Source organism: Stegastes partitus, unplaced genomic scaffold (assembly GCF_000690725.1).
Source record: "Stegastes partitus isolate 25-593 unplaced genomic scaffold, Stegastes_partitus-1.0.2 Scaffold1091, whole genome shotgun sequence".
NCBI lineage: Eukaryota > Metazoa > Chordata > Actinopteri > Pomacentridae > Stegastes > Stegastes partitus.
The window spans coordinates 231,558-256,645 of NW_007578822.1; the positions used below are offsets into that span (position 1 = coordinate 231,558).

General features: G+C 42.5%; 2 protein-coding genes across 2 annotated transcripts in view; one reads left to right on the plus strand and one right to left on the minus strand.

Annotated features, from left to right (window-relative positions):
• On the minus strand, positions 1–7,851 carry ccng2 (cyclin G2). The gene is made up of 8 exons (XM_008295958.1): positions 7,769–7,851; positions 6,163–6,306; positions 5,939–6,076; positions 5,391–5,641; positions 4,830–4,908; positions 4,607–4,705; positions 3,610–3,809; positions 1–1,043 (listed from the first exon to the last, which is right to left on the minus strand). The coding sequence occupies exons 2-8, from the start codon at positions 6,265–6,267 to the stop codon at positions 911–913; spliced, it is 1,005 nt and encodes a 334-aa protein (XP_008294180.1). The 5' UTR covers positions 6,268–6,306; positions 7,769–7,851; the 3' UTR covers positions 1–910.
• Positions 7,852–10,661: 2,810 nt separating this feature from the next.
• Positions 10,662–25,088, plus strand: part of ccni (cyclin I) — a 20,555-nt gene continuing 6,128 nt past the window's right edge. Inside the window, exons 1-6 of the mRNA XM_008295959.1 lie at positions 10,662–10,899; positions 12,829–12,988; positions 20,553–20,687; positions 23,291–23,365; positions 24,214–24,354; positions 24,981–25,088. The exon at positions 24,981–25,088 is cut by the window's right edge and continues 7 nt beyond it. Of these exons, the coding sequence (XP_008294181.1) occupies positions 12,875–12,988; positions 20,553–20,687; positions 23,291–23,365; positions 24,214–24,354; positions 24,981–25,088 (573 nt within the window). The 5' untranslated portion in view covers positions 10,662–10,899; positions 12,829–12,874. The remainder of the gene's footprint in view (positions 10,900–12,828; positions 12,989–20,552; positions 20,688–23,290; positions 23,366–24,213; positions 24,355–24,980) is intronic.

Sequence of the window (25,088 nt, forward strand, 5' to 3'; positions counted from 1 at the left end):
TTAAAAATAATATTTTTTATAAGATTTTCTTTTTCCAGTACAGGTGACAAAAAAGAATAAATAACTCAGTATCTACAAAGAACTATTAACAGATTTTTTTTGTTTGTTTTTTGTACATCATTTACAGTTTTACATGTTTTTGTATCAACATTTTTGTGGTTTTTAGACTTTTTTTTTTGACACTCGGTCGGCATTATTTACTTCGACATTCTTTCACAACACCACAGACTTTTTGTGTTTTCTCGTCTAAGTCAAGCTACATCCTAAAGTTGGCAACTTCTTATATTTAAACCAGGATCATACGTACACACACGTCCACAAACACGCACTCGTTAATGTTTTTTTTTTTTGTTTTATCTGAACACTCGGTGGCGTCACAAACTCCGACGCTCTGGTTCCACCGTTTAACACTTGAAGTTATATTAGAAAAAAAAACAAAGTGTGCAAATTAAACGTTTGCCACGAGAGCCGAGAGCCGCCGCGCTCGTCAATGAGCTGAGTGGTGAAAACAACGAGCGCCGCTGCTCTCGGCTGCCGGGCACCAAAGTAAACTCCAACAGTCTTGGATTAATAACAGTCAAAAACGCTCTATTAAATAAACAGGACGAACGGGCTGATCTGACGGACGAGCACCCGGTTGGTTGGTTGTTCCCCCCCAGCGTCTGCTAGCTCAGCACCTTGAAGACCAAAACATCACGTGTACGTCCTTTAAATCCTGGAATGTGACGCCTTCCACATGCGCCGAACTAAACGAATCTACCGGGAGGAGTCGGCGCCGGTCGTCGTTGTGCGAACCTCCGCCAGCGCCGGAGCTTATTCCGTAATAAATTAAAAGATGAAGGGGAGGACGGGGTGGTGGATGGTGGTGGTGGTGGTGGGGAGGCGGGCGGAGGCGGCAGCGGCGAAGGCTTCAGGTGTGGAGGTACTGGCGGTGCTTTTGGCGACGGAGGTGAAGAGGGAAGAAGGGCCCTTCGGCGTCGCTGCCCAAAGAGCTGCTGAGAGATTCTTCACCGGAGCTCATGACGTCCTCGGAGGAGTCCTCGCTGTAGACAAACAGGAAACACCGTCACACACAGATACTGACAGCAGCATTGACCTCTGATCCACCTGAAACTTTTACAGCATTAAACGTGGATGTTTATAAAGATATGTGCAGTTTTAGCGTCATGTATCGATGCTAAAATCGCCCGTAGACCCACTATCAGCAGGGTTTTTCAATCACATTTAAATTTTGGAACAACAATATCTCAGGAAGTATGAAAGATAAAAACCTGAAATTTTCACTCTTATTTCTCATCATGTCATCGATTCAGAATCTGTAATGTTGGACAAGTAGATCAAATAATCTCTGAAATATGACGACGATCAAGCCATCATGAAAATAGAAAATATGCGAACGCAGAAGTCAACCAGGGATGTTTACTGAACCACATGTAGCTGCAGGTCACAAAAATACAAAACTAAACATGTAGAATAGTTTTAATATAACATATTTGATCACAAAAATAAAACAGCTGGAGCAGGTTTGACGAGTTGCACCACAAAAACTACAAATTTTGATTCTCCAAATAAAACTGAGAAAGCAGGAGGCTCCCGATGACTCGACATGAAGCAACTCAGGCGTGTTTGTTGTCAGAACAAATGTCTCAGGCAGGTGTGTTCAGGTGAAGTCTGAGGAGTGACGCAGGTTCAGGTGAGGTCTGCTCTGACTCACCGGCTCTGGACTGTTCACGTCGGGCACAGTCCTCCTACTATTTATTATTAAATCTGCTTTTTGTTTTGAAGGATCAACAACCTTCAGGCTGACATTCAGCATGTTTTGATGAAGACTTGAAGACACGACTGCTCGCTTATTTTAGTAAAAGCTCCACAAAGATCACATTTACAACATTTGCACGTGTTGTGCTGTTTTTTAGTTTGCTTTTTAAACATTTATTACACTATTTTACCAGGACAACATCACTGCATCCTCCTGAGACTCTGATTAAAGACAGTCTTTACAGCAGGATGGTGCAGCAGAACGTTCTCCAGCGTTTTGAAAACAAAATTAAGCAGAAAAAAAGTCCAGTTCCACCAGTTTTCCAGCGTTTCACCTATTAATAACTACCTGAATCGCTGCTGAAAATAACTGCAAAACCTCCTCATTTATGTAGAAACGCGGTTTGACCGGTTCAGCAGAAAACTAAGTGTTGACGTTTTTTGTTTTTACTGATCGTGTCCGAACAGAAAACGAAGGTTTAAGTTGTGGCACACTTTAAAGAAGTCAGAAATCTACGGATTAATAGTGACTAGAAGATTAGATATTTCCTAAACTTTGCTTTTCTGCCAGACTGGGACAAAGAACTCACGTGATTAAGCAGAAAATGAAGGCAACAGTGAAAAGTCAGCAGTTTCAAACTTCTGTAAACCACCTCGGACTGTCAGCTGATCTCCGTTCTGACTTGTGACGGTTAAAATGTGACTCCACTCTAAACACCTGATGGCTCTCTGCTTGAACTCTGACCTCCCACCGAAGCGTTTAAACAAATGAGCTGCAGCTCTGCGGGTTAATCATCTCTGGTTACGACCTGCATGTTTGGTGTTTTTTTCCTTGCTATACATCGAGGGCGTTTTACGAGTTACGTAAAGGCGAGGCTTCGTCATGGAAACTTCTGTGTCAGTGGGACGTGAGCGGTGACTCGCAGGCATCCCATAACGCCCTGCTGGGAGATACGAGAGGCCCCGACAAGCCGAGAGTGTGACGCCGAGTTACGACACATCAGAAACTCGAGTGTTGCTGCACTGTTGCCTCAGATCAGCGTACGGTGTTTAAAAAAAACACAACCTGCTGCTTTCTCTCTCTAGAAGAAGTGGTCAAAACCAAACAGCTCCAGTAGGTTTTAACTGAACCTGCACCAGACGCAGGAGCTGCCCACTGACTCAGGATCAGCTTCTGTGTTGTGTTGACACATCGGGCGCGTCGGATTCCTGCTCACGCTGCAGCAGGAGTGTTTAGTGTTTTACCTGCTGCCTTTAAATGGACGCTAATCCGACTGTTTATTGTTTTGACTGCTCACGTTTGGCGTGTTAGTTGCACCGAGTATCGACGTTAGCATGGATTAGCGATCCACCGCTGTTACTGTTGGTGATCAAGAAGCTGATGTTTAGGAACCGATGGGCACCAAATGTGATGTTTGAACGGCTTCTTCATTAATCGGTGATTATAAGTGAAACAGGAGCGGTTCAATGAGGACGTTTTTCTGTTTATGTGAGATTGATCAGTTTCTATTTTCTCCATCTTTCACTGTTTTATCACTTTTATTTTCCACTAACGGTCCAGATCTTAGTATTAATTATTGTTTCAGGTTAATCTGTGGCTGCCTGCTAACTTAGCCGCTAGCTGTTAGCTTTAGCCACTGCGAGAGGAGCTAACTTCCTGGTTTGTGTTTGTTGTTCTCTGGTTCAGAGAGAGGAGTCTGAACCATCAATAAAAACACAGATCACCAGACATCGGCTGTGATAATCGCTCCGTCCCTTCAACTGAACGTGTGATATTTGCTGTTTCTGTTGTTTATTCTGTTTGTTTCTGCCGTGACAATGTGTCGCTGTGTTTCTCGGGTGTTTTCTGACCTCTCGCTCTCGTCCCAGCAGCCCTCGGGGATGGTGGGCAGCTCGGGGACGCTCCGGTAGCTGTGCAGGTTCTGGGCGGTCCGCCGCGACACGATCCACTGCAGCCTCCGGTGGTTGGGTTTGCTGCATTCGGGGGAGGCGTAGTCCGACAGGCACTGGGCCACCCGCTCGCTCCACAGCAGCAGCTCGCCATCCGCAATCTGAAACCAAAAGACGCCGTTGAGTTAAGCCGCCTGGCCCGACGCCGCGCTCGCTGATGGACGTCGGTGTGTTTAAAACAGTCCGATTACTTAACGCTGCGACTGTCAACAGAAACCTGGCTGCTCTCCCAGGTGAAGAGAAACCAGGTTAGAAGAGCTCCTGTAGATTTGTCCTGAAACCTGAGCAGCTGGTCACGTAACACCTGAACCTTAAAGCGTTTGGCAGCGTCGGGGTATTACTGCAACGGCGACGTGCCAAGATCTAAAACGGTCCTCATCTAAAGGACAACTTACTGGAACATTATCGAAAAAAGAAGCTTTAAATTCGAGTTTCTTTCACATACTAGAAGCGGCGCCGTCACAACACGAGGTTACGTAACAGCAGACATCAACAGAGGAAAAAATAAAAACTGTTTTGGATCCGAGCTCGGCTGAGAATAAACAAACACCCGCCCACTGCTGCTGCTATTCATATTTCCATCTCAAACCCATTCAGCGCCGAGTTCACACCCTCTTCCGATGTAGCCAGAAACCGGAGTCTCACCTCGCAGCCGAGCGCCTGCAGCCGGATAATAAAGCCGTCTGTCGTTTTCATATTTGTGGAATTTAGCTCCGTGTGTCCCAGATACTTTTACTGCCAGTTTTCAGGAACCACAAGACGTCTGTGGAACCGTCAGAGTCTCATGTCCTCTAAATTAATACGATTTGAGCTGCTGCTGCCTCAAACTTTTTTTGGTGACGGCAGGTGTGACTTTCCCTGCCGACGGTGTAACTAGGCCACGCGGTGCTCAACGTACCTTCAGGTGTCTCTGGATGTGATACGCTATTTCCAGCATGTCCTCCGACTGAATGGCTTCGATCTCCTGCCTCAGGAGGGACAAGGCCAGGATGGACGGCTAAACGGGCACAAAAAGAAAAGAGACGTTAGCTTTTTATCAGCATCGTTGCCCAAATGAAACTAATTTGTGGGCGACCCGTGAGCCGCTGTGATCCGGTCCAACCCCTGCAGAGGATTCCTACCTTCGCTTTAGAGAAGGAGATCCGGCACAGACAGGCTTTGAGTTGAGCCTCCAGCTTGTCCAGACTCAGACTCTCCTTCCTGTTCACACACAAACACAACATTTCTCAGACAGAATCACCTTCACCTTACAAAAGGCGCCACGCGAGTAAAGTTTCACTCATTCACTCGAAAACAACATTTGCTAAGAATGTGTAGAAAATGAGAACAAGAAATTTAACTAGTCACTCGTAAAAATTTCCAAAACTGGTGTAAACTGTGTGTGTTGTTGAATCCTGAACCAGCTGAGCCGTTCAAACAGTATCTCAGGGTTATGCAAGAGCAAGGTGGAGCAGACAACAAATCTTATCGCTGCACTTCAGCCCGACGCCCTACTTCGCTCTATGTGACAAACAAGCAGCGGTGTGGACGACCTGCACCAATCACAACACCGCACAACCTGGCACGTACCGTTGGCTTTTAGACACAAATCAGGAATGGATTATGTATTCGCAGCGAGTCCCTGCACGTAGCCAAACAAAAATCAATCCAGGAGCGGGGCAGGAATGTGACGGCGGCCTCACCTGTCGGTCGAGTGCGAAAGTGCGATCCGGTGGTACAAGTGCAGAAACGTTAAGGCAGTGATGGCTTTGGACTTGAAGTTGAGCTTCTCGGCGACGATCTTCTCCATGCGGCCGAGGTCGGACACGGTGAACCTGCACTGGCCGATGCGGATGAGCTCGTCGGTGGGCGTCAGGTTGCACTCCTCCTCCGTCACCTTGGCCGCCATGTGGAGGCAGCTGAGGCTGACGCAGGACAGGTGCTTGGGCTGGATCTGAGGGAGGAGAGGGCAGGTGAGTGAGAAACCGTCGAGGAGAGGGAGGAGATGCACTGAAATGACCCCGGCTGCATCAGCTGCATCATGGAGGTCACGTCAGGCTGCTGAGGGCATCACAAGATCAGCAGCAAGCATTTCACTGTGTGCTATGAAACCGATTAAGGAAATATGTGATTACTTAACAAGACTAGAAGACTCTGTCCCCAACATGATTATATTTTACTCCATAAGCAGCCAGATATGTGTGACCAGACGCTGTTAAGTGTGCTGCTGTCAGGTGTTAGCGTGTCGTACCCTCATCATGGCCAGGAACCTGTCCAGCAGGTTAACAGCCAGGACGAAGGTCTGCGTTCGGTAACCGAAGAAGCTGGTCAGACTCCACAGATCCTCCACTTTGGCATCTCTGCACTTGGCCGAGATCCGGCTGTCATCCTGGGAAACAAACACACGCTGAAGGTTAGGACACCTGCAGTAACCTCGGAGCGCCGCCGCTGACGGATCGATCGCCAAGTTCTCACCTGTGTCGAGGATTCGATGAGGCTCAGTCCAGTTTCTTTAGGTTGATAATAAACCTCCTGCTCATAATTCACCCTCAGCTCCTTCATCAGCTTGAAGGCATCCATGTCTCAGTTGGCACTATTATGTTATCCACAGTACTGTCACTGCAAGCAGAGAAAGTTTGGTTTATGTCACACCTTTGTTTCGCTCACCGAGGTTTCTACGAGCTCTACGTCACTGTTCAACACAAGACAAGTACTTTCACTTTGGAGAGAAATGTTTTGGACTTTCCCTCTGGTAGGTGTGTCCTGACTTCACTTCTACAAACGTTAATTCCCCTAAAATGTTTGGAAATGTGTGTAAACCAGCACCAGATCCAACTTCTTTTACCCACATTGATCCAAACTGAAGCAGGTTTCAGTTCCTCCAGCACCTGATGACATAATCTTGGGAGTGTCTGAGGTGATCTCTGATCAATTTATTGCCCGATTTTATAATTTACTGATTGTATAAGCAGGAGTTATGATATTATGATAGCTGTGGTTATTTTTAAACCAAATAATAAAACACATCTGGAGAGATTATGCTCAGCAGCACCAAACTCTGTGGAAGTTTTGTCTTTAAAATAATGATAATTTGGTAGAAAACCCGTCTTGAACCGTATTGTCGGTGCCGTTACTCCTCTGTGGCCTACTCTTGCTCTCGGTGCTACCGGGGGTCAGCTCGGAGCCCAGCCCACTTCCCCCAGCTGGGCTCCGGTGTCGGGTTTCCTCTGGTAGACGCCTTCTCTGTCCTCTGACCGAAAAACAACTGGCAGTTTTTCGCAATTTTTTCAAGGTTCTGTCTGTTAATAAACTACCAAAACAACACGGACACAAATAAATCGACCCACACGGACGGAAATCTTCGTTTTTTATCGGCTTTAGTCGGTTGTAGCCGCCGAAGCTAACAGCAGCTAGCTTTAAATCCTCGGAGCGGGGGGAGGGGCCGCTTCTAATCATTCCTCAGACGTTAAATGTCTAATAAATTGTACTGTACAGCGCCACTAACAACACAAAAAACACGTATTTACAGCTCAGATCACATCGTTGCCGTGTTAAACTGAATATTTGTGCTCATTCCGGTTCGTCGTAGTGGATATAATCGAGGTAAAAACAGGAGGAGAAAAAAAAAAACGGTTTCAGGAGGAAACCAACAACAACAGAGCAGAAGACAAACCGACGAGCTGGACGTGCAAACTGCTTGAAAACACTTTAATTAAAAAAAAAATAATTCACAGCCACTAAAAAACAAAACACGAAGCTCAACTAAATGAAATTAAATCCTTGCAGGACCTGAGAAATGCACCTCAGTAGTATTTAAAACGCTCCAGTACGAGTTCTGTCGTAATTTTGCAGAGAAATATTTTTCAAAAATAGCCACAAGATTCATTTTCGAGCAGCATTAGCTGAAGTTAAATCAGCGTTTAAGCTCCATTAACGTCCCATTGTTGACGTTCTACTTTGATTTCCCTGTTTCTCGCCTTTTAATGTGTTTTAACAAAACACGAACGTAGCTCAGTTAATACAAACACTAAACACAGAACGAGTTCTGTTGTGGTGTGCTTTTAAAAAAGGTTTCGTTTACCTGTTATTGCAGGTTAAATCCACATATCTGTTGTGTTGAGCTCCGGATTCTCTCCCGTCTTCTCTCGTCTTTCTCTTTTTCTCTCTTTTGTTGATGTCCAACAGCAGTTCCGCCCTCGCGCCGACGTCACACGCGCTCGACCAATCACGGGCGCGGATTCAAGAGCAGCCTCACCTCCTTTCGGCTCTAACATTCCAAATTAAAGCCCGCACCGACTGTTTTTGTGTGGTTTTATTTATTTAATTTGGAACAACGCGCTTCTGTTTAGCACCGATCGTCTTTAATCCGTCGATAAATGTCGCTGGATCGGGGAATAAAGCGTACGTTACATGAGACGAACCCCCCGCTGACTGACGTTTGGAACAGCCAATCAGCGAGCAGCTCTTTGGTACGTTCAAAAAGTCCGCCCAAAATGGGGTGCTCTGATTGGCTGACGGCTGCACGGAGTCTTGACGCACTGGTAGCATTACGTATTGCTTTTGACAGCCTGTCAGATTATAAAAGTCAGACAGTTTTTACTGTTTGCGTTCATAAAAACAGGGAAATAAAAAGAGTTTACTAATGTGAAGACGAGTAAACACTGCTTTTATACCTTGCATATCATTTTGACTTGATAGATAATTTATTGATAAAGCATAAATAAAAAATCAAGCATCCAGTACCTTAAAAATGTGAAAATAAACCTGGGCATACAGAATAATACAACTAAATAATGAAATGCAGAATAAACTGTGACACGTGTTTGTATATCATAATTTAATTCGGACACCCCCCCTTTGGAAAACACAGTTATAAAGTGCTTTACAGTGAAACAAAGGTTGAATAAGAAAACGAATTCAACAAATCAGCAAGATCGCAAACATGCAACAAAAAACGAGATAAGACAGTCAAGTAAAAAGGAAGATGAACAAAAGTCCCCAAACAAGACCTAGCATGAGTGTTACTAAGGTTCTGATCATACCTGACTCATTAAATATTTTGAAATAAACCTCCAAAAATGATATAAAATACCACTTTTACATGACTATAATACATATTAAGGTGAGACCCTACAGTGTTATAGAGGAATAAGCTACCTAATATAATATTAAAGCTGCACATTGCTTTATTAGAAGTTATCAAACTTAGTGCAACTAATATAAATATAAATATTGTGACAAAAATCCTGCTGTGTTACTGATTTACGAGATGGAAATGACTTTTTGTGTTTTGTTTTTTATTAACTAGCATATGCAAAGGTAGTATTGCCGTCATTGTGAGATGTTGTTGAGACAAACAGCCAGAAAGACAAAAGAGTTTCTCATAAATAAAGCAACACCCGTCTGCCAGAAGTCGGCACGTACGTCAGCGATTACTCACAAGTTCTGCTTTGCTGAGGAACGACCACATCACCTGAAGGAGGATCTGTGAGTGACATCACCGTCAGACTTACACAGAAATCCACAATTTACTTCTGCAAACTCGTCACAACTGTTTTATTTATGCTGCGCAACATGAAATCACCAGAGAAAGACACAGAACTGTGGCCTTTTCTCCTTTTTTAACCACATAATTGGCCCGTTCCCTTGCAGGCTCCCACATCTTTACACAGAGGGAGATCAGACGGACGCTTTCCTGAACAAACCGTCTGATGGACGAAGATCAGTCAACGCTCACGCTCAGATGTTACTGAAATCCTGTTTTCCTCGGCTGTGCTGTCTGTGTTTCTGTGGTAAATGTGGATTCCTGTTGGTTTGCATTTTTATGTGATAAAATGCTTTTAACTTGGCCTGTCTCCAGTGTTTTATGGATAGATTCACAGAGTGATGAGTAATGTTTTGTTTTCCATTGAGAGTGTCCCTCCCTGTGAAAAAACTGAACAAGTTTCCTCCAGTTAATACAAGCATCTATGTGGATGCTGCTTTATCACAGGAGTGTATTTGTACCAAAGTGCAGCCTGCATTTGTTTTCTTTAACCCATATTATACATAATACAGGATGTTGTGCAGAATGGAGTCTTCTCTGCTACGCATCAGCAGCATATACTGACGGAGAGTTCTGTCTCTGGCAGGTATTAATGTTACATCTCTTATTTTATTTTTAGAATATCAGTTTTGGCCATCAAACAGAACATTTAGAATCCCACAGGCTCAGACTGAACAGACTGCAGAACTCTTTTCATCTCTGTTGTCTGTCAGACTGTTAAATCACAGTATTGGCTCTAAAGTCGGCTCCAGCGTTCCTGTGGAGACTCAGGCCTGAAGGGGCTGAACAAAGCGACGCACTGCATGACAATGTGTATTTTATGTATTTGTTTTGCTGTTTGGCTGAATGCTGTGCTTTTTAAAATGTGAAACAGAGTATGTATGGTGATACGAGACACATTTTAGAAGAATAATCTGTTAAATCAACCTGAGGTGGTCACATATTTATATATAGAGAAACAGAGAGATAGAAACTGAAATAATACGTCAAATATGACCAAATAAGACCTGTTTGGATGAAAAATAGTGACTTCTCAGCTAAATACGTAAAGAAACAAAATCAGATTTTCTCTAGAATTTTGTCTCCGCGTTTAGATTCATGTGGACGTTTTTACCTTATTATAAAAAAATTAAATATCAAATAAAATTTATTTGAAATAAATTTGAAAATTCATGGATAGCAATAATAATTAGATTTTAGCATTAAAAATATATATAATTTGGGTAGAGAGCTCCTACATGCTGGTGTATTAACCATTACAGAAACATAAGAAATGATTTGGGTAATTACCTAAGCTGTTAGTTTACTTTCAGTGGAGATATTGTTATGAATTTATGATGAATACATGATTAAGATTTTTCTTGTTTTTAATGAATGTAGGGTACGATTGTTTTATGCTCCCGTTCTGCTCGCAGGTGGGCGGAGACTGCCTCTCGCTCTTCCCCCCGAGTCCCCTCCTCGGAAGTAGACGTCTCCGTCTATATTCCGTTCTTTTATTTTTATATATTTTTTATAACAGCCCCTTTTTCCCCAACACTCGGCCTAATGGAAGCCACGATGGACGACTAAAGCGAGGCCCGGCTGCCCGATTTCACCCCCTTTCTTTATCCTCGGATCGAGTGGACCGGATGAAACCCAACTGTGGTTGTCTCCGCTTCGCAGGGGAGGTAAGGCTCCGCGGGCTCCGTCTACTTGCTGGATATGACTCAGCCATTTAAATGTCCTCACTGGGTCGTTAGCGAAAGAAAAACCCTCCATAAACACACCTTTGCTGTCTTTAATTAAATTTTTAATAAAACAACAACAGCGAACAACGTTTTTAAACACTTCAGTCGTTAAACTTGCTCTTATTTGTGCGCGACGTCATGTTAGCTAGCTAGTCGCTAGCGACGCCGTACAGACGCTAGGCTGTCAGATTAGCTCCGCTCCGGGGAATAGTCGGGCCCGAGGGAGCGAGAAAAGGTTCGGTAATGCACCTGCTTCTGGAGGCCCGGTGCTTCCCGAACCGGTGGAGCCTCCCGGTGCTTTCCCATCAAGCGAGGAGTCATTTCGGTTTCACTGTTGCCACTCATTAGACGGTGACTGATGCTAATACAGTTAGCCGGGCTCTAGGCTAACTCATCCACTTAGCAGCCCATTGTGATGATCACAGGGTCACAGCGAGCCTAAAGTTTGTTATTGTGGGATTTATTTAAATAATCTTTAACCATATTAGTGCCTCAAATAAACAAATATGGCATCTGACAGGTCAACTTTTGTTTATTCCATTACCAACAGCACAGAAAAGCAGCAAAAGCTAAATTCTGCTTGTTTGTTTCAGCTTTTGTTCAGGAATTTTCCATAATAATTCGCTCTATTGTCCATTATTCTCTCTTTTTCCATTAAATATGTTGTCTATGAATGATAATAAATCGTAAAAGGTCCCATCTTTCAAGGTGGCATTTAAATGTCTTGTTTTGCTTCAGACATTTATTTAGTTTACCACCAAATATGACAAATATGATCACACACTGACCATTTATTTCCTGAACTACAACATCTAACCATGTTTGGCCTTTTCCTGTACGCATACATCACCAGCACAGTTTATTATTAGTGTTTTCACTCTCTTACATAACAGCCATCTTTATATTTAAGCCTCTATGATTGTATATTTCTACACATCTATTAGCGAGAATATCCTCCTTTGACATGCACTTGATGGTAATTTCCAACAGAAGCAGTCCGGTTTCTTCTTTAAGTGACTAATCGTTGCACATCTCTGTCATGGTCCTTCATGTACTACTCGCCGTATCCATGGCAACACACTTCCTGTATCACGCAATCATTACATCCCGTTACATCAGGTGGAGCAGCGGCTGATAACCACCTGAACCTTCGCGTCTCGGAATCGGGAGATAAGAGGAGCTAAATACAAGATGCTGTGCTGTGGCTTTTTTTTTTTCTACTTTTCTATTCTAAACCTCTGTTTACATCAGCTGAGACCTGGTAGCGGCCTGAACATCCAGACAGGACCGTTTGTTTTTGCTTAATCCAAATAAAGCCCCTCATATATTGAAGGATTTCATCATGTTAGTGCAAAAATGACATAAAATTAAAGGGATAAAGGGACATTTTGAGATTCATTTTCATTCGCATATGGTATTTAATGTTTATTTCCCTTTTTTCTTCTAACAGTTTTACCCTCTCAGGTCTCGTGAGGGCGAAACAGAACTCTGTGGTTTAACTAAGCACTATTTCTAAACACGTGCACAAAGATGTTTCTTCATTTTAGGGAACAAAAAACTGCCGTTTATCACTCCAGCTGGTCTGGATTTGCCACCTTCAGGAAACGTCATCCACGAAAACATCCTACAGCATCACGCTCGCCTCTCAGTCCTCTCAGCTCCTCACACGTTTGAAGGAAGATTTGCATTTATCATCGCCGGTGGAGCTGCACAGCTGTCTCCTGCAACATGGAGATGCAAAGACGTCTTTAAACACACATTATCCTGCGTAAATAAGACGTCCACTGCAGGAAAATGTGTTTCTACTGTGTAATCTGTGAAACAAAAGTCTTGAGCTGAGGTGTTCTGACGTGCCGGGTTTCCCTGCAGGTAGCTGTATCCAGTGGGGAGGTAGGCTCAACCCGGGGAGGACAGAATGAAGTTCACCGAACCCTGGGGACGCCAGAGGCTGTCTTTTCTTCTGGAGAAGGCAGCCTCTAGGGAAGCCAAGATGTGGAAGGTCTACGTGCCAAAGAAGCCCTCCTCACAGGTGAGCGTTGCACCTGGACAGCTCACCGACTGACAGACTACATCTCAACAGTGACAATAACCGACTTCTCTTGGTGTGTTTATGTCCCTAATTTACAAACGAGTGTCTCTACAAAATATTAGGAAACAGAAAAACCTGCGTCCTTGTTGCTGAGTGTTTGCAGTCGTTGAGTCTTTGCAGCTTCTGAGTCTTTGTGACCAAAGCTGAGGTTTGGAAAGAGGACGAAGCGTTTAAAATGAAGTTTAACAGCGTGTCGGCACAGAATGAGTTTCATTTCTCAGCTATCGGCGTCTGTTGGAGCCGATGTTCTGCTGCTTTGATCAACTCACACGAGACGCCAAGAACTGCATCATAACTCTTCAGTTTTGGGCTCTGAACTCCAAAACACGAGCGACCCGCAGTTTAATTCTGACCTGGAAGCCTCCTGAGAGCTGCTGCTGTTCACCTGCTGTGTCTCCGTTAATCAGGCAGTTGTTTGCTCCGTAAAACGTCAGAAAATTGTAAAAGCGTTGATCAGAGTTTTGTCCACAACCCACAAGATATTCAGTTTACTGTCAAAGAGGAGGAAAGAAAGAAGCTGGACTTGTTTGTTTCTTTAGAAATGGATTAAAGTATCGCTTGTAGCTGTTAGAGATGTAGCTGCAGCGTCGAAGCACTGAAAGCTGTTGAAGAGTCAGATTACATTCGGCAGTTTAGATGAACAATGTTTTCACATGAAACAAAAGCTGCGTCCACCTCAGGGTTTCCTGGTCGGCTTAGACGTCAGCCAACAGCATCAAAAATAGTTAAATGTTTTCTTCTTGTCCTCGTTCTCAGGTAGTAAAACAACCAAACGGCATCACAGCAAACATACAGAGCGACAGCAGTATGATCGGCTGTATCCTAGTTCAATATGTGATAATTCAGGTTTAATTTAACTTATTTATGTTGTTGTTGTTGACACTCGAGGAAGCCAGGAGTCCCTCAACACGGTGTTAAGCTGTAGTTTTTACATGAATCCGTTTTGCTAACTGTATCAGGGACAAGTTGTCGACATGTTGATCCACACGGGTCTGTCAGTTTATGTAAGACTGTGGTTTTACCGTTAATGGGAAACTAGCCAGGCTGAGATAAGCTTTGATTGTCTCTGGACATGTACAGACGTGTACAGACATGTCACTCATTTGAAAAATATTCACTTCAATCCAAGTAACTTTATTTATCCCCTAAGGTTAGTTCAAAAGTTCACAGAGTGTTTAATATGCATCTTAAGTTTAAATATAACATTCCTGTGTCTGTTGAACCACAAAGCGAATGTGAAACGGTGACAGAAACGAGCCTCATATATGTTTACAGTTGGTCCTAAACTGCTGCACTAAAGTGATAAAATTATTATTTTAAAGCCACAATCAGACCAGACAGAGGTGAAGACAAACAGCTGATGTGTGTCCTCAGCTTTATTGTGGATCACAGAAGAATTTAAGGGCAAATAAACCCCCAAACATTTAGCCGATCAAGCTGCTGTTTTGCTGAATCTCTGTCATACTGAAACTCAGACCCGAGCGTTTATGCGTTTAGGATCTGCACCAGTTGTTGATGTTTAAACGCTAAAAGCTGTCACTTGAAATTCAACCAGATTAGCAGATAAATAGGAGCGAGCCCTGAAGTCACACACCTGACAGCTGATGAGAGTTTTGATTATTTACACATCGATTAGAAGAAGCCGACTTGTTGGAGCGATTGTTTTTATGAGCTGCTGTCAGACGTGACAGCAGACGGCCTGCGATCGGGAGGCAGCAGGTAATCAGGAAGCGGGTGAGTCAGCGAACGCGCTCGGCTGAAAGGTTTCGTTTCATAACATCAGCTGGTCTCGCCCAGTTTGTACCTGCGGAGACGCATGATGTCACAAGTTCATCAGCTGGTTTCAGCCCGTTCACGTCCTCAGGTGATCTCAGGTAGCTGCAGAGCGACTTCGTAGCTTCAGTCTGTCGCTCTCAGGCGCTTTCATTTCCACCAAACAATGTCAGCTTAATTATTACCTTGTTTTAAGCAGATTTCAGCTTTTTTTTTTAACGCCAGCACATTTTTTTTTTTGGTTCAGCTGAATATTAGCAACAAAACTCCAGAAGTTATTAAAGGTATTGTGAATTAATTTAGTTTATCAAATCCAAGTGATCAATGAAGGTGGTTTTTCAGATTAGAAAACAAATTCAGTACGACCGCAGACATGCAACAAAAACCAGATCAAATAGTTTCATAGAGCTTATCTGAAGGAGCAGCTGCTGCATTAAAGCGCCTTCCAGTAAACTATTATATACCTTTATTATTATTATTAATATTAACAATAATATACACAAGTTTACATTGTTATTTGAATATATAATCTACTAATTCTAGCATAATTAAATGAAGATTATGTGGACTAACAAGACTAAACACTGCAGTAAAGACCCTGAAGTGTTATTTATTCCTGCATGATGCACTTTAGGGATTAAACTCTACATAAATTCTATATTATGGATATGCTGCTGTGCTTGACGGGTGTAGTATCACCCTACAGCATTATTCATTATGTAGAATAACCACATTAAAGCTGCACACTGAGCCTAGCTAATGCAGATATTGTTGCTAAAACTCTGCAGTATTAGTAATTATGGAGATTCTCTCCCTTTTTTTAAAACTTGTAGAACTTATATTTCTTTCTCTTCTAGAGTTTAAATTGGCGGCATCGTCCTTTAAACGGTCAGTCGGGTCATGAGCGACTCCCCCTGTATGACCGTGACACTGTGATGGATGTTGTTTCCGTGGTAACGTTCCTTCCAGCGCCGTGTCACAGCCGGACTTTTTACCTGCCGGCGGGGGTTTGTTGTTCCTCTCTGCTCTCGTGCTTTCATTCTTGCCCTCTGATCTTGTTTACGTAAGAAAATCGGACTCCGTTGTCTCGAGGTGCTGATACCGGACTTGATATACGCCCAAAGAGCGATGCAGCGGTCGTCACGGTAACACAACACCACGCGCTGCAGATTGCCTGGGCGTTGTTTTGTTTTGTTTGCACGGCGGGCGCAAAAGTATTTGGCGTCGAAGCGCTTTAATCCGGGATCACAGTACAGGAGTTTGAAATCCAAAAAGATTTTGAAATCGAGTTGCATCAACAAGAGGAAACGTTGCTGCTGTTGTTCTGTTTAATCTCAGGCACGCACACAACAAGAGATCAGGAAATAAATCCGCATTGCAAAACGTGAAAGGGGAGAAATCAGGGAGCAGAGCAGCATCTCGTGTGATTTTATTGGGAAACAGATGGAAATGGAGAGTCTTGTGCAACAGCTTGTTAATATTACTCTGCAGTGAGGAAAAAAACAAGAGCAGGAGGATAAACAAGTCTAGGAAGAGGTGAGATTTAAACAAAAGCCAGACATAAACTCACAAATAAATCAATAAAAAAAGCAGAATTTTTCAACCATCTTTTCCTGATCGGTGCTCCAAAGTTAGCTGGTCACATATTTAACTCAGTATTTGTGTTCTAAGTCACCATAATAGAGATTATTCTACCGAGACGGGCGATAAAAACGTCGTCCTCCGTGTGGTTTTGTGTTTATCTTTTCATTTATTACACTTTTATACTGGAGTGTTTTACTGCAGCAGCAGCTCAGCTTCCCTTCAAGTTTGAACTGTTTTTGTTTAGTTTTTTTTCTACAGATTTTTCCTGTTTTGTAAAGAAAAAAGTCTAAATGTACAAAGTGAGTGGTGGTGGTAGAGCAGGATCACAGAAGAGAAGAATAAACACTGTGAAGGTCAGCGAGCTGCAGAACCAGAAAAACCTGCAGGACAGAGACGACACAAAATATGTCCACCCAGGATATTTGTTTTCCTTTTACGATGGTATTTCACTCGTTTAAAATATTTGATCGTAAAGTTGCACAAGTTTAAATCGGAAAAAAATCCAGAAATTGGCTGTTATCTAAAAGCAAATTATGTATATTAATTAAAATATTAATTAGAATATTTTATTTGTCATTTTACAGATTATCCCCATGTAATTTAGAGTAAAATCAAAGAAAATTCTAATAATTTGCAGGCAAAACGTGTGCATAATGTCCAAAAGCATAAAAACATGCTGGTAATTCATTCTTGTACAATATGTCACCATACAATTCTGCTTTTTCCGCTCCATATTTTACTGTATTCAGCTAAAAGTTGCCTTATTTTGCAGATATTTTTCATTATTTGCTCCATTTGTACAGTTTTTAAACGTTGTGGTTCACAATGACATTAGCAGGAGGATCATTTCTGTTTGTCTTTGAGTCCCCAAACCAAGACTTTAGGAGTCTCAAGTCCAGTGCGACCTGACGGATACTTTTACATGTAAATGAAGTGTCTCAGTCTGGACCTCGAAGGGATCGTCTGTCGTTTGAAGCTGATAACGCAGAGGCCAATAAAAAGCAGTGAACAAAGAGGCAGCCAGTATTACTTATCAGCGCCTCTGGCTGAGTTTGCAGGCATGTAAAACTGGTGCAAGAGGTCAAGGAGGCCGTTTGTCTTGTCAGAGGCAGATAAACAACAACAACGGCAGCGTTGCTGCTGGAAAAAATACACGGCTAATGCAAACACTGCAAAGAGGGCCGGGATCCTCAAGTCAGGACAACTGTTAGTGAGCAAGACGACCAGGAAATGATCTTCCTTTACCTGGAAATCCATATGATTGGACTCTGGAAGATGTTTGCTTCCCTGTAAGAGCAGTTCTGATGAGATATTAGTAAATCTAAATGACTGTAGAGGATGTTTCCCGGGAACGTTAACAACAGAGAAGCATGTAAAGGGGGTAAAGAGGAGTCCTGGTGTACGACTGGACATCTGTATTTGGTACAAACCGTCCAAAACAAAGCAACATCCCATCGCATGTACAAATCTGAAGGCGCCTGTCTTGCGGACTTTTGGCCATGTCGGGTTCAACTGATGACATTTGTAAAGAAGCAGTTTGATTCAGGTGAGCTAGCTCCACGGTTCAGCTCTTTGTGACACAGGAACCAGGTTGTCGTTGAGGAAATTAGCTTCGCTTTATTTGCCAAAATGTCTTCAACTTGTGTGAAATGTTTTCCTGCGATCTGCAAAAGCTCGTGGCTGGAAGGTCGATGATGCATTTTGCAGCACAAGAGGCATCCAGACCGAATAAGTCACGCACGATTAGTCCTGAGACGGACGTGGTGGAAGGTGGAGGAGCTTCCAGATACTCTGGTGTGGAAGCATTCCTTCAGGTGATCTGTCCAGAGCACTGACGCCGAAATAAAACTCCATGACACCGTTATTTGTTAAACCACAAAGCCAAAGTGGTCTGAATACGATTAGGAATTATTTTGGAAACTTGGTTCTGGTTGCACATTTCAGCTGTAGCAGCGTTGATGTTGACAGCCGGTGGAAGTTGGTAGAAGTCCATCTTGTTACCGTTGAATCATTGTTAATATAATTAGACTTTTTTTGACAAGGATTTGCCAGAAAAATGAAAAATACTCATGTCAGAGTGAAAACAGATTCCTTCAGAGGGAGTTGTAGGCGTCCAGGTCGCCTCACTGGTCCGTTAAGGGTGATGCTCGAGGCAGATTTACACATGTGCACTTTTTATTCCATTTTCTGAAGAAGGGTTTTGTATTTCTATCCAGGAGTACCGATTCACCGGTGACTGGACAGATACAGGAGTCTTTATACTGATATGACCCAGGATGATCTCCAACTAACTGATTGTTGAAATCTCTACTTTGACGTTAAAGTGTTTTGTAAGTTCTGGTCAAAAAACTTCTATTGATCATGATTCAATAACGAAAAGCAAAAGAAAAGCTTAAAGGGAGGTGAGAATGGTTCTGAGGATGGTTCTGAGGATGAACACCCTGTTTAGAAGCGTACCGACTGCTGAAGGCTTCGGGTGTCTGCGTTGCTTTGCTGAGCCGTTGGCAGATCTTGTGTTTTTGGCGCAGCAGTGGAAACAGGTTGGAATTAGGCCAGTTGTTTTTAGTTTGGACGGTGGCGAGCCGAGGAGCCAAACGGTGTCAGGTTGCGGGTTAGCTGGCCAACCGGGTCAGTTGCTCTCCGACCTGTGGCCTTCTGCCGGCAGTCCAGCGACACACATTCCAGCTCCGCGGCCAATCGGAGAGGTTTGTCTTTGCTAGAAAATATCGGCGCGTTTCGGTGCTGCGAGGCCAGAAAATGAAGTTTCATGAGCACACTTTTGCTTTAAGTTTTTCCACCTCTGCACCAGTTCTGTAACCGATCTGCGGTTTTGCAAACCCGTGGGACTGTTTGGTAATTCAGCACCAACAGCAGCTTCTGGAGGCTCTAACAATAGTCTGTCTTCAACCACTTTCACACACAGATCAACATTACGTCCATACTTGACAGTGACGTCTGTGCTTTGACAGGGTTTTTGGGCAGGTTTGGGTTTTTAGTTGCCGTTTATTGGTGCTGTGAGCGTCGCAGATGAGATTTCCACTTTCCCCAGTTGTGTTGTATGCAGAGATCTCAGAAATGTTTACAAATAAAAACAGAATTTAATGTAACAGAAAGCTTAAAATGTACTGATTCCAACATCTGGATTCAACACAGAGCCTCGTGTCGTTCAAGGAAGTCGTTTTTTTTGTTGAAATAATTCTGTAGTTGAGTTTGAAATGAACCTTTTAAATGACTTCCCCACCCCCTTTTCTAGCAAAATTTAGTATTTTATGGCAATTTTAGTCACATCTTCCGACCTTTTATTCAGTCAGTTATCATTTCTGACGCAAATCTGTGAAATCGTGAAACCTACGTCGAGCCTGACTGCAAACGAAGTGTCGTAACGTCACAGAACTTCCTTGATTTTCTGTTTTTATTACAGGTTTATGCAGAAACCGTGTTCTCTGTATTTGAGGAGAACCTGTGGGCTGTGTTCATGCGGTAACGCTAATAGTTGTGCTGTAGACCGACGTCAAGATATTTCTGTTCCCAGGAAAACTGTTTACAAACTACAAAGCTGTGGTTGTCGTGAAACTCCCTTCGTCAGCGCTGAGCCGCCGCTGATGAGTTCCTGGGATGTTTCTGATCCGGTGGCAGGTTTAAGTAGATCGTGTTCGTCTCGTTTGGGGAAACACGTCGAGGCACAAAAGCTGATCCTCGCCGAACGTCTGAAACTAGGTGATTGTGTTCCGTCGGGTGCCTAAGTCCCGTCTAACCCCGTTTGGCCCTGAATGGAAACCAGGCCAAGTGTTGCCCTGGAACAGGACTGCGGTCTTAAATAGAGAAGAGAGGCTTTTACTTTGTCCTGTTGCTTTGTGTGGGAGGATTCCTCTTGTCACAGTTGTGCTTAAACTGAAACCCAAACTGGAGTGTGTGATTATCCTGAGAACATGTTTCCTCATCGTCATCATCCTCGTTGTCTTGTGACAGCACGCTGATAATTTCATGAAAACAGCACAAAATATTTACACCGTTGTCCGTGTCAAAGTCATAAATAAACTAACATCAGCTTGTGTGGAGTCAGAACATCCATCAGATGGTTCAGGAGGTTTCACTGACGACACATTCACTGACGACACATTCAACCGTCTCCTCCGCTTGTCTGCAGGATACAGACATCTCCCCGGCCCAGCGGGACGAAGCCGTGCGCTGGCTGACGGAGCTCCACTGCAGGTTGAAGCTGTACCCGGAGACCCTGGTGTTAGCCGTTAGCATCCTGGACCGCTTCCTCGCTCCCATCAAGGTACGGAAACGACACCGGCTAACCCAGCCTGAACAGAGCTGCTTTAATGCATTAAGAACGTTAATAAACAGGAAGTATTAACTCCACCTCTGCTTTAGCTTCATGTCAGAATCAGAGAAACGTTATTAAACGACGCCTACCTTGAGAACGATGCGGTTGTTCTTTTCTTTTCAATGTCAACACAACATGTAGACATCTTCTGCTACGACCCCAGAGCAACAGCTAGAGCCTATAAGTTTATTAGCAATGATATTTCAATCCCTGACATAAAAATAACGTGAATCAGTGAGAAAGTCAAGCTAGCTAGCATATGTTACAGTGAGTAGAACAATACTAGCTTAGCATTCAGTCAGCGAGGTCGACTTACACACCTGTTAGTCTTCATGTTGATGTATGAGATTACCGTGTAGACTTTCTTTATTGTCATTGCACAAAAACACAGTCGTGAATCTGAACTGTCATTGCTTGGCTACTGGAGTCCACAAAACCGGAGCTTGTGAGGCAGTGAAAGAAATTAGGGGAAGGTGGGATGTGAGCCAACAATCTTCCAACCCAAAGGTCCACTGCTCAACCTATTGAGCTATACAGGCTCACTGATGGACATAATTTATCAGAAATCTAGTGTGTTAAGAGTTGTTGACGTCTTTGGGAGCCCCAAAAGTCCTTTTACATTTTCATATATTACAGGAAAAGTCGTTGTTTTTCCTCAAACTAACGGCTAATCCTCCGTATGACTCTCATCTAAATGGTAAATAAAGTCAAAATGTTCCATTAAAACAGTTTTTTTCAGGAACAGTTATTTCAAATTTATTTAAACGGACCTGAAATTAAAACTGCCGACATGGAGTGATCAGGATTCAGGTTTCAGTTTTCTACCTAAAGTTTTTGTGCATGATAATAAATTAAATGTCCCGTAACGATAGCTTCAACATGATGCATCTGTGTCCACTGGCTATTAGAGACACTGTGTTAATACAAAAAACAAACAAAAACTAATTAAGGTTTTCCCCAGATAAGCCGGAGGATCTATAATTTAAACCATGAAGGTTTTGGTTTGAATGTTCGTCACTGAAATCTGCTCTTTAAAGTTTGTTTAGCGGAGGTTGATCAGATGTTAGCAGGGGGAGACTCATCCTGGTTTCATGGTGACCAGATGTTGCATCCAGCTGCGTTTAAGCAGCAGCAGGAAGTTTGAGCTCTGGACGTCCAGACAACGTCCCGACACGCCGACAGGAAGCAGCCCGAGGAAGAAAATGTTCCAGGATTATCAGGAGCTGAACTCTGTGTGTTTCTGATAACAAGTATTGAGTGTTCGACCTTGGAAGTGAGGACATGTTGGGAAACTGAGGGTCAGAAGTAGGTTAGGGTGAGGCTGTGGTGGGTGATGGTGGAGTTACAGTACGTCAAAGTATTTGATCTTCATGCCTTGTGTTCTTCCTACAAGCTGAAACAAACTGAATTCTTGATTCAAACATAAACTGCTCAACAAATACAAGTTAAACGCAAGCTGTAAAGAGAACAGTAATGGAAATAAAATGTAGGCTGAAGCTACGTTTGAATGACTCAGGATCTATTAAAGATAAAAACCTGAAATGTTCACGTTTATTTCTCATCATTTTTATTGATTCCTGATATTCTACATGTTCAGTTTGGTGTTATTGTGACCTTTTGTTCATTTGAGCTCAGAGACGGGACTTTTCATGACGGCTTCAGCTTTTCTTTTTTCATATTTCAACTCCCCCGTACTCACAGATTGTTTGATCTATTTGACCAGTATTACAGATTCTGAATCGATGACATGATGAGAAATAAGAGTGAAGGTTTCAGGTTTCTGTCTTTAATAGTTCCTCAGATGTTGTCGTTCAAACAGCCTCAAGTTTCAAACTTTAATGTGCAAGAAAACCTGCTGATCAATACGTTTGATTATCTTGCAAAGTATTTAATGTATGAAGCGAAAATTTCACAAATATCTTTAAAGTATGTATATTTTATGCTATAAAAAGAGATTGTTGAGCAGTTTTTTTTCCCTATAAATGTGATAATTTCACATAGAATGACTCAAATAATAATAATAACTTTACTTATGTAACACCTTTTCAAAACAAAGCGTTTTACAGACAGGACAGACTTAAGATTTTCAAAATAAATCACCAGATCAGATAATAAAAGCACCAAAAACGCCACGCCAACCAGAACAAAACCATAAAGACGAGGATAGAAATAATAATAGTCATTATAGATAAATGTTAAGTGTTAGTTCTGCGCGACTTTTCTTTTCTTTTTCTTTTTTTCTTTGTCTTGTAATAGCAGGAAGAGCAGCCATCGCTAAAAACATTCATGAAGCTTCGGTTCCATTAAGTTTCACTCAATTCAGTGAGTTTGGACAAAACCAGAAAATGGACTAAACGGACTAAATGGACTAAACGGCGCCGTCGACACGTTAAACTGTTGTGATCAAAGCGCCACATCGTGAACTGAAGGTTTTCTTCACATATTAGCTCATAGCAGCGACGTCACGTCTCCTCCTGCAGCTCACTGCTGTAAAACCGTCTGTCAACATTTATTGATCTCTATTGATTCACTGATCGATCGGATCGTTTCAGGCCCGTCCAAAGTACCTGCGCTGCATCGCCATCGCCTGCTTCTTCCTGGCTGCCAAGACCTGCGAGGAGGACGAGGTGAACGCAACACAACAAATGCAACAAACACAACAAACACAACAAACAACAAACACAACAAACACAGCAGCTGCCATTTAACAGAAACATTAACGGATCATCATGCAGGCTTTATTAATTAAATGCTTCTAATCAAGGAGTTTTATTTAGTAAACTTTAATCCAAACTGTACTTTCATTAAACTTGTTTTTTTTTTTTTTTTTTTTCACTTAATTTGATCTACTTTGTCTTTTACATGTTTAATTTTTGTTGGCTTTAGTGTTTTTTTTGCCACTTTAGCCAAATTTATCTAGTCTATATATTTAGTTTGCACATTTCTTACTTTTTTGGTTTCCTTATTTTATTTTATTTTATTTTATTTTATTTTATTTCCTTATTTTGGGGGGACGTTCCTTATAGTTTGGTTTCCTTATTTATTTTTTGGATTTTTTGTTTTTTAATTTATTAGTTTTTTGTTTCCTTATTTATATCTTTATTTTTATTTATTTATTTTTGTTTGTTTGTTTTCCTGTTTTATTCTTAAAACATGTGGGCTACTGGTAATAAATGCCCAAAGGAATGAATACCGAATCTAAATATCTGTCTGTCTTTTTTCAGCTTGTTTGCGGTGATTTCGATTTTTTAAATTTTATTTTATTCTCCAGTTTTTTTTTTTAGTTTTTTTTTTTAACCTTTTACATGTTTTAATGTTTTACTTTTCCCAGTTGAACACTCTGATTATCCTCTGTATATATAATAAGGTGCTATAAAGCTAGATTTCCTTCCTTGTGACAGTACAGTTGGGGTCACACATGCGTTTGAGTGTTTTTTTTCCTCCATTATAAATATACTGTATTGTGTTGTTTCAGTGTGTTCCCTCTCTGAGAGAGCTGGCCGACTCCAGCAGCTGTGGCTGTTCTCCGTCAGAGATCCTGAGGATGGAGAGGATCATCCTGGACAAGCTGAACTGGGATCTGCACACCGCCACCGCCCTGGACTTCCTGCACATCGTACGTCCGTCGCACACACTCACGCTCGTGTGGTTTCTGTTTAAGGGGGTTTAAACCAATAATCACTCGGACACACACTGAACGTTGTCGTCTGCAGTAAATATCAAATCAGCTCGACTGCTGACATCTGGTGGTGAAAGATGTGAACTGCTTGCTCTACTTTATCTCTTCTTTGTTTTACTTAAATACATGCAACCTCACAGTTTTCTAGAATTTAAAACCCACATGTTAGAAGCGTTACTTCATCTCATGTTGCTTCAGAAAACAATTCCAAATCAGGTTCAGCAGCGAAATCTGCATTTTCTTAATTCTGATACCAGCAAACATCTGCTTTAAAGCCCTCAATCCTCATTTACACTTTGTGTTCTTATACGGATCAACCAGAACTTTATTCATTCCTACGAGCGCCTCTGTGATCTCTGATGTTTGTTTCTGGTCCAGAAATAGTTTATTTACAATAATAATTCACACGAATATTTAACAAATTTGGGAGCTAAAACCTGAAAGTTTCCGTCAGTCTGTAATGAAATGCATTTCCTGTGTTGACCACCAGGGGGCGCAGTCTGAACGTTGTACAGTATTTACGGTCATGTCATCGTCCTCCTCTTCTCCTCCGTTTCCCACAGTTCCATGCGATGGTGTTGTCGTGTCGGTCCGGGTTTTTGGACTCCGTGTTGGGACTGAACCGGTCTCAGCACCTCGCCCTGCTCACTCAGCGACTCTACCACTGTCTG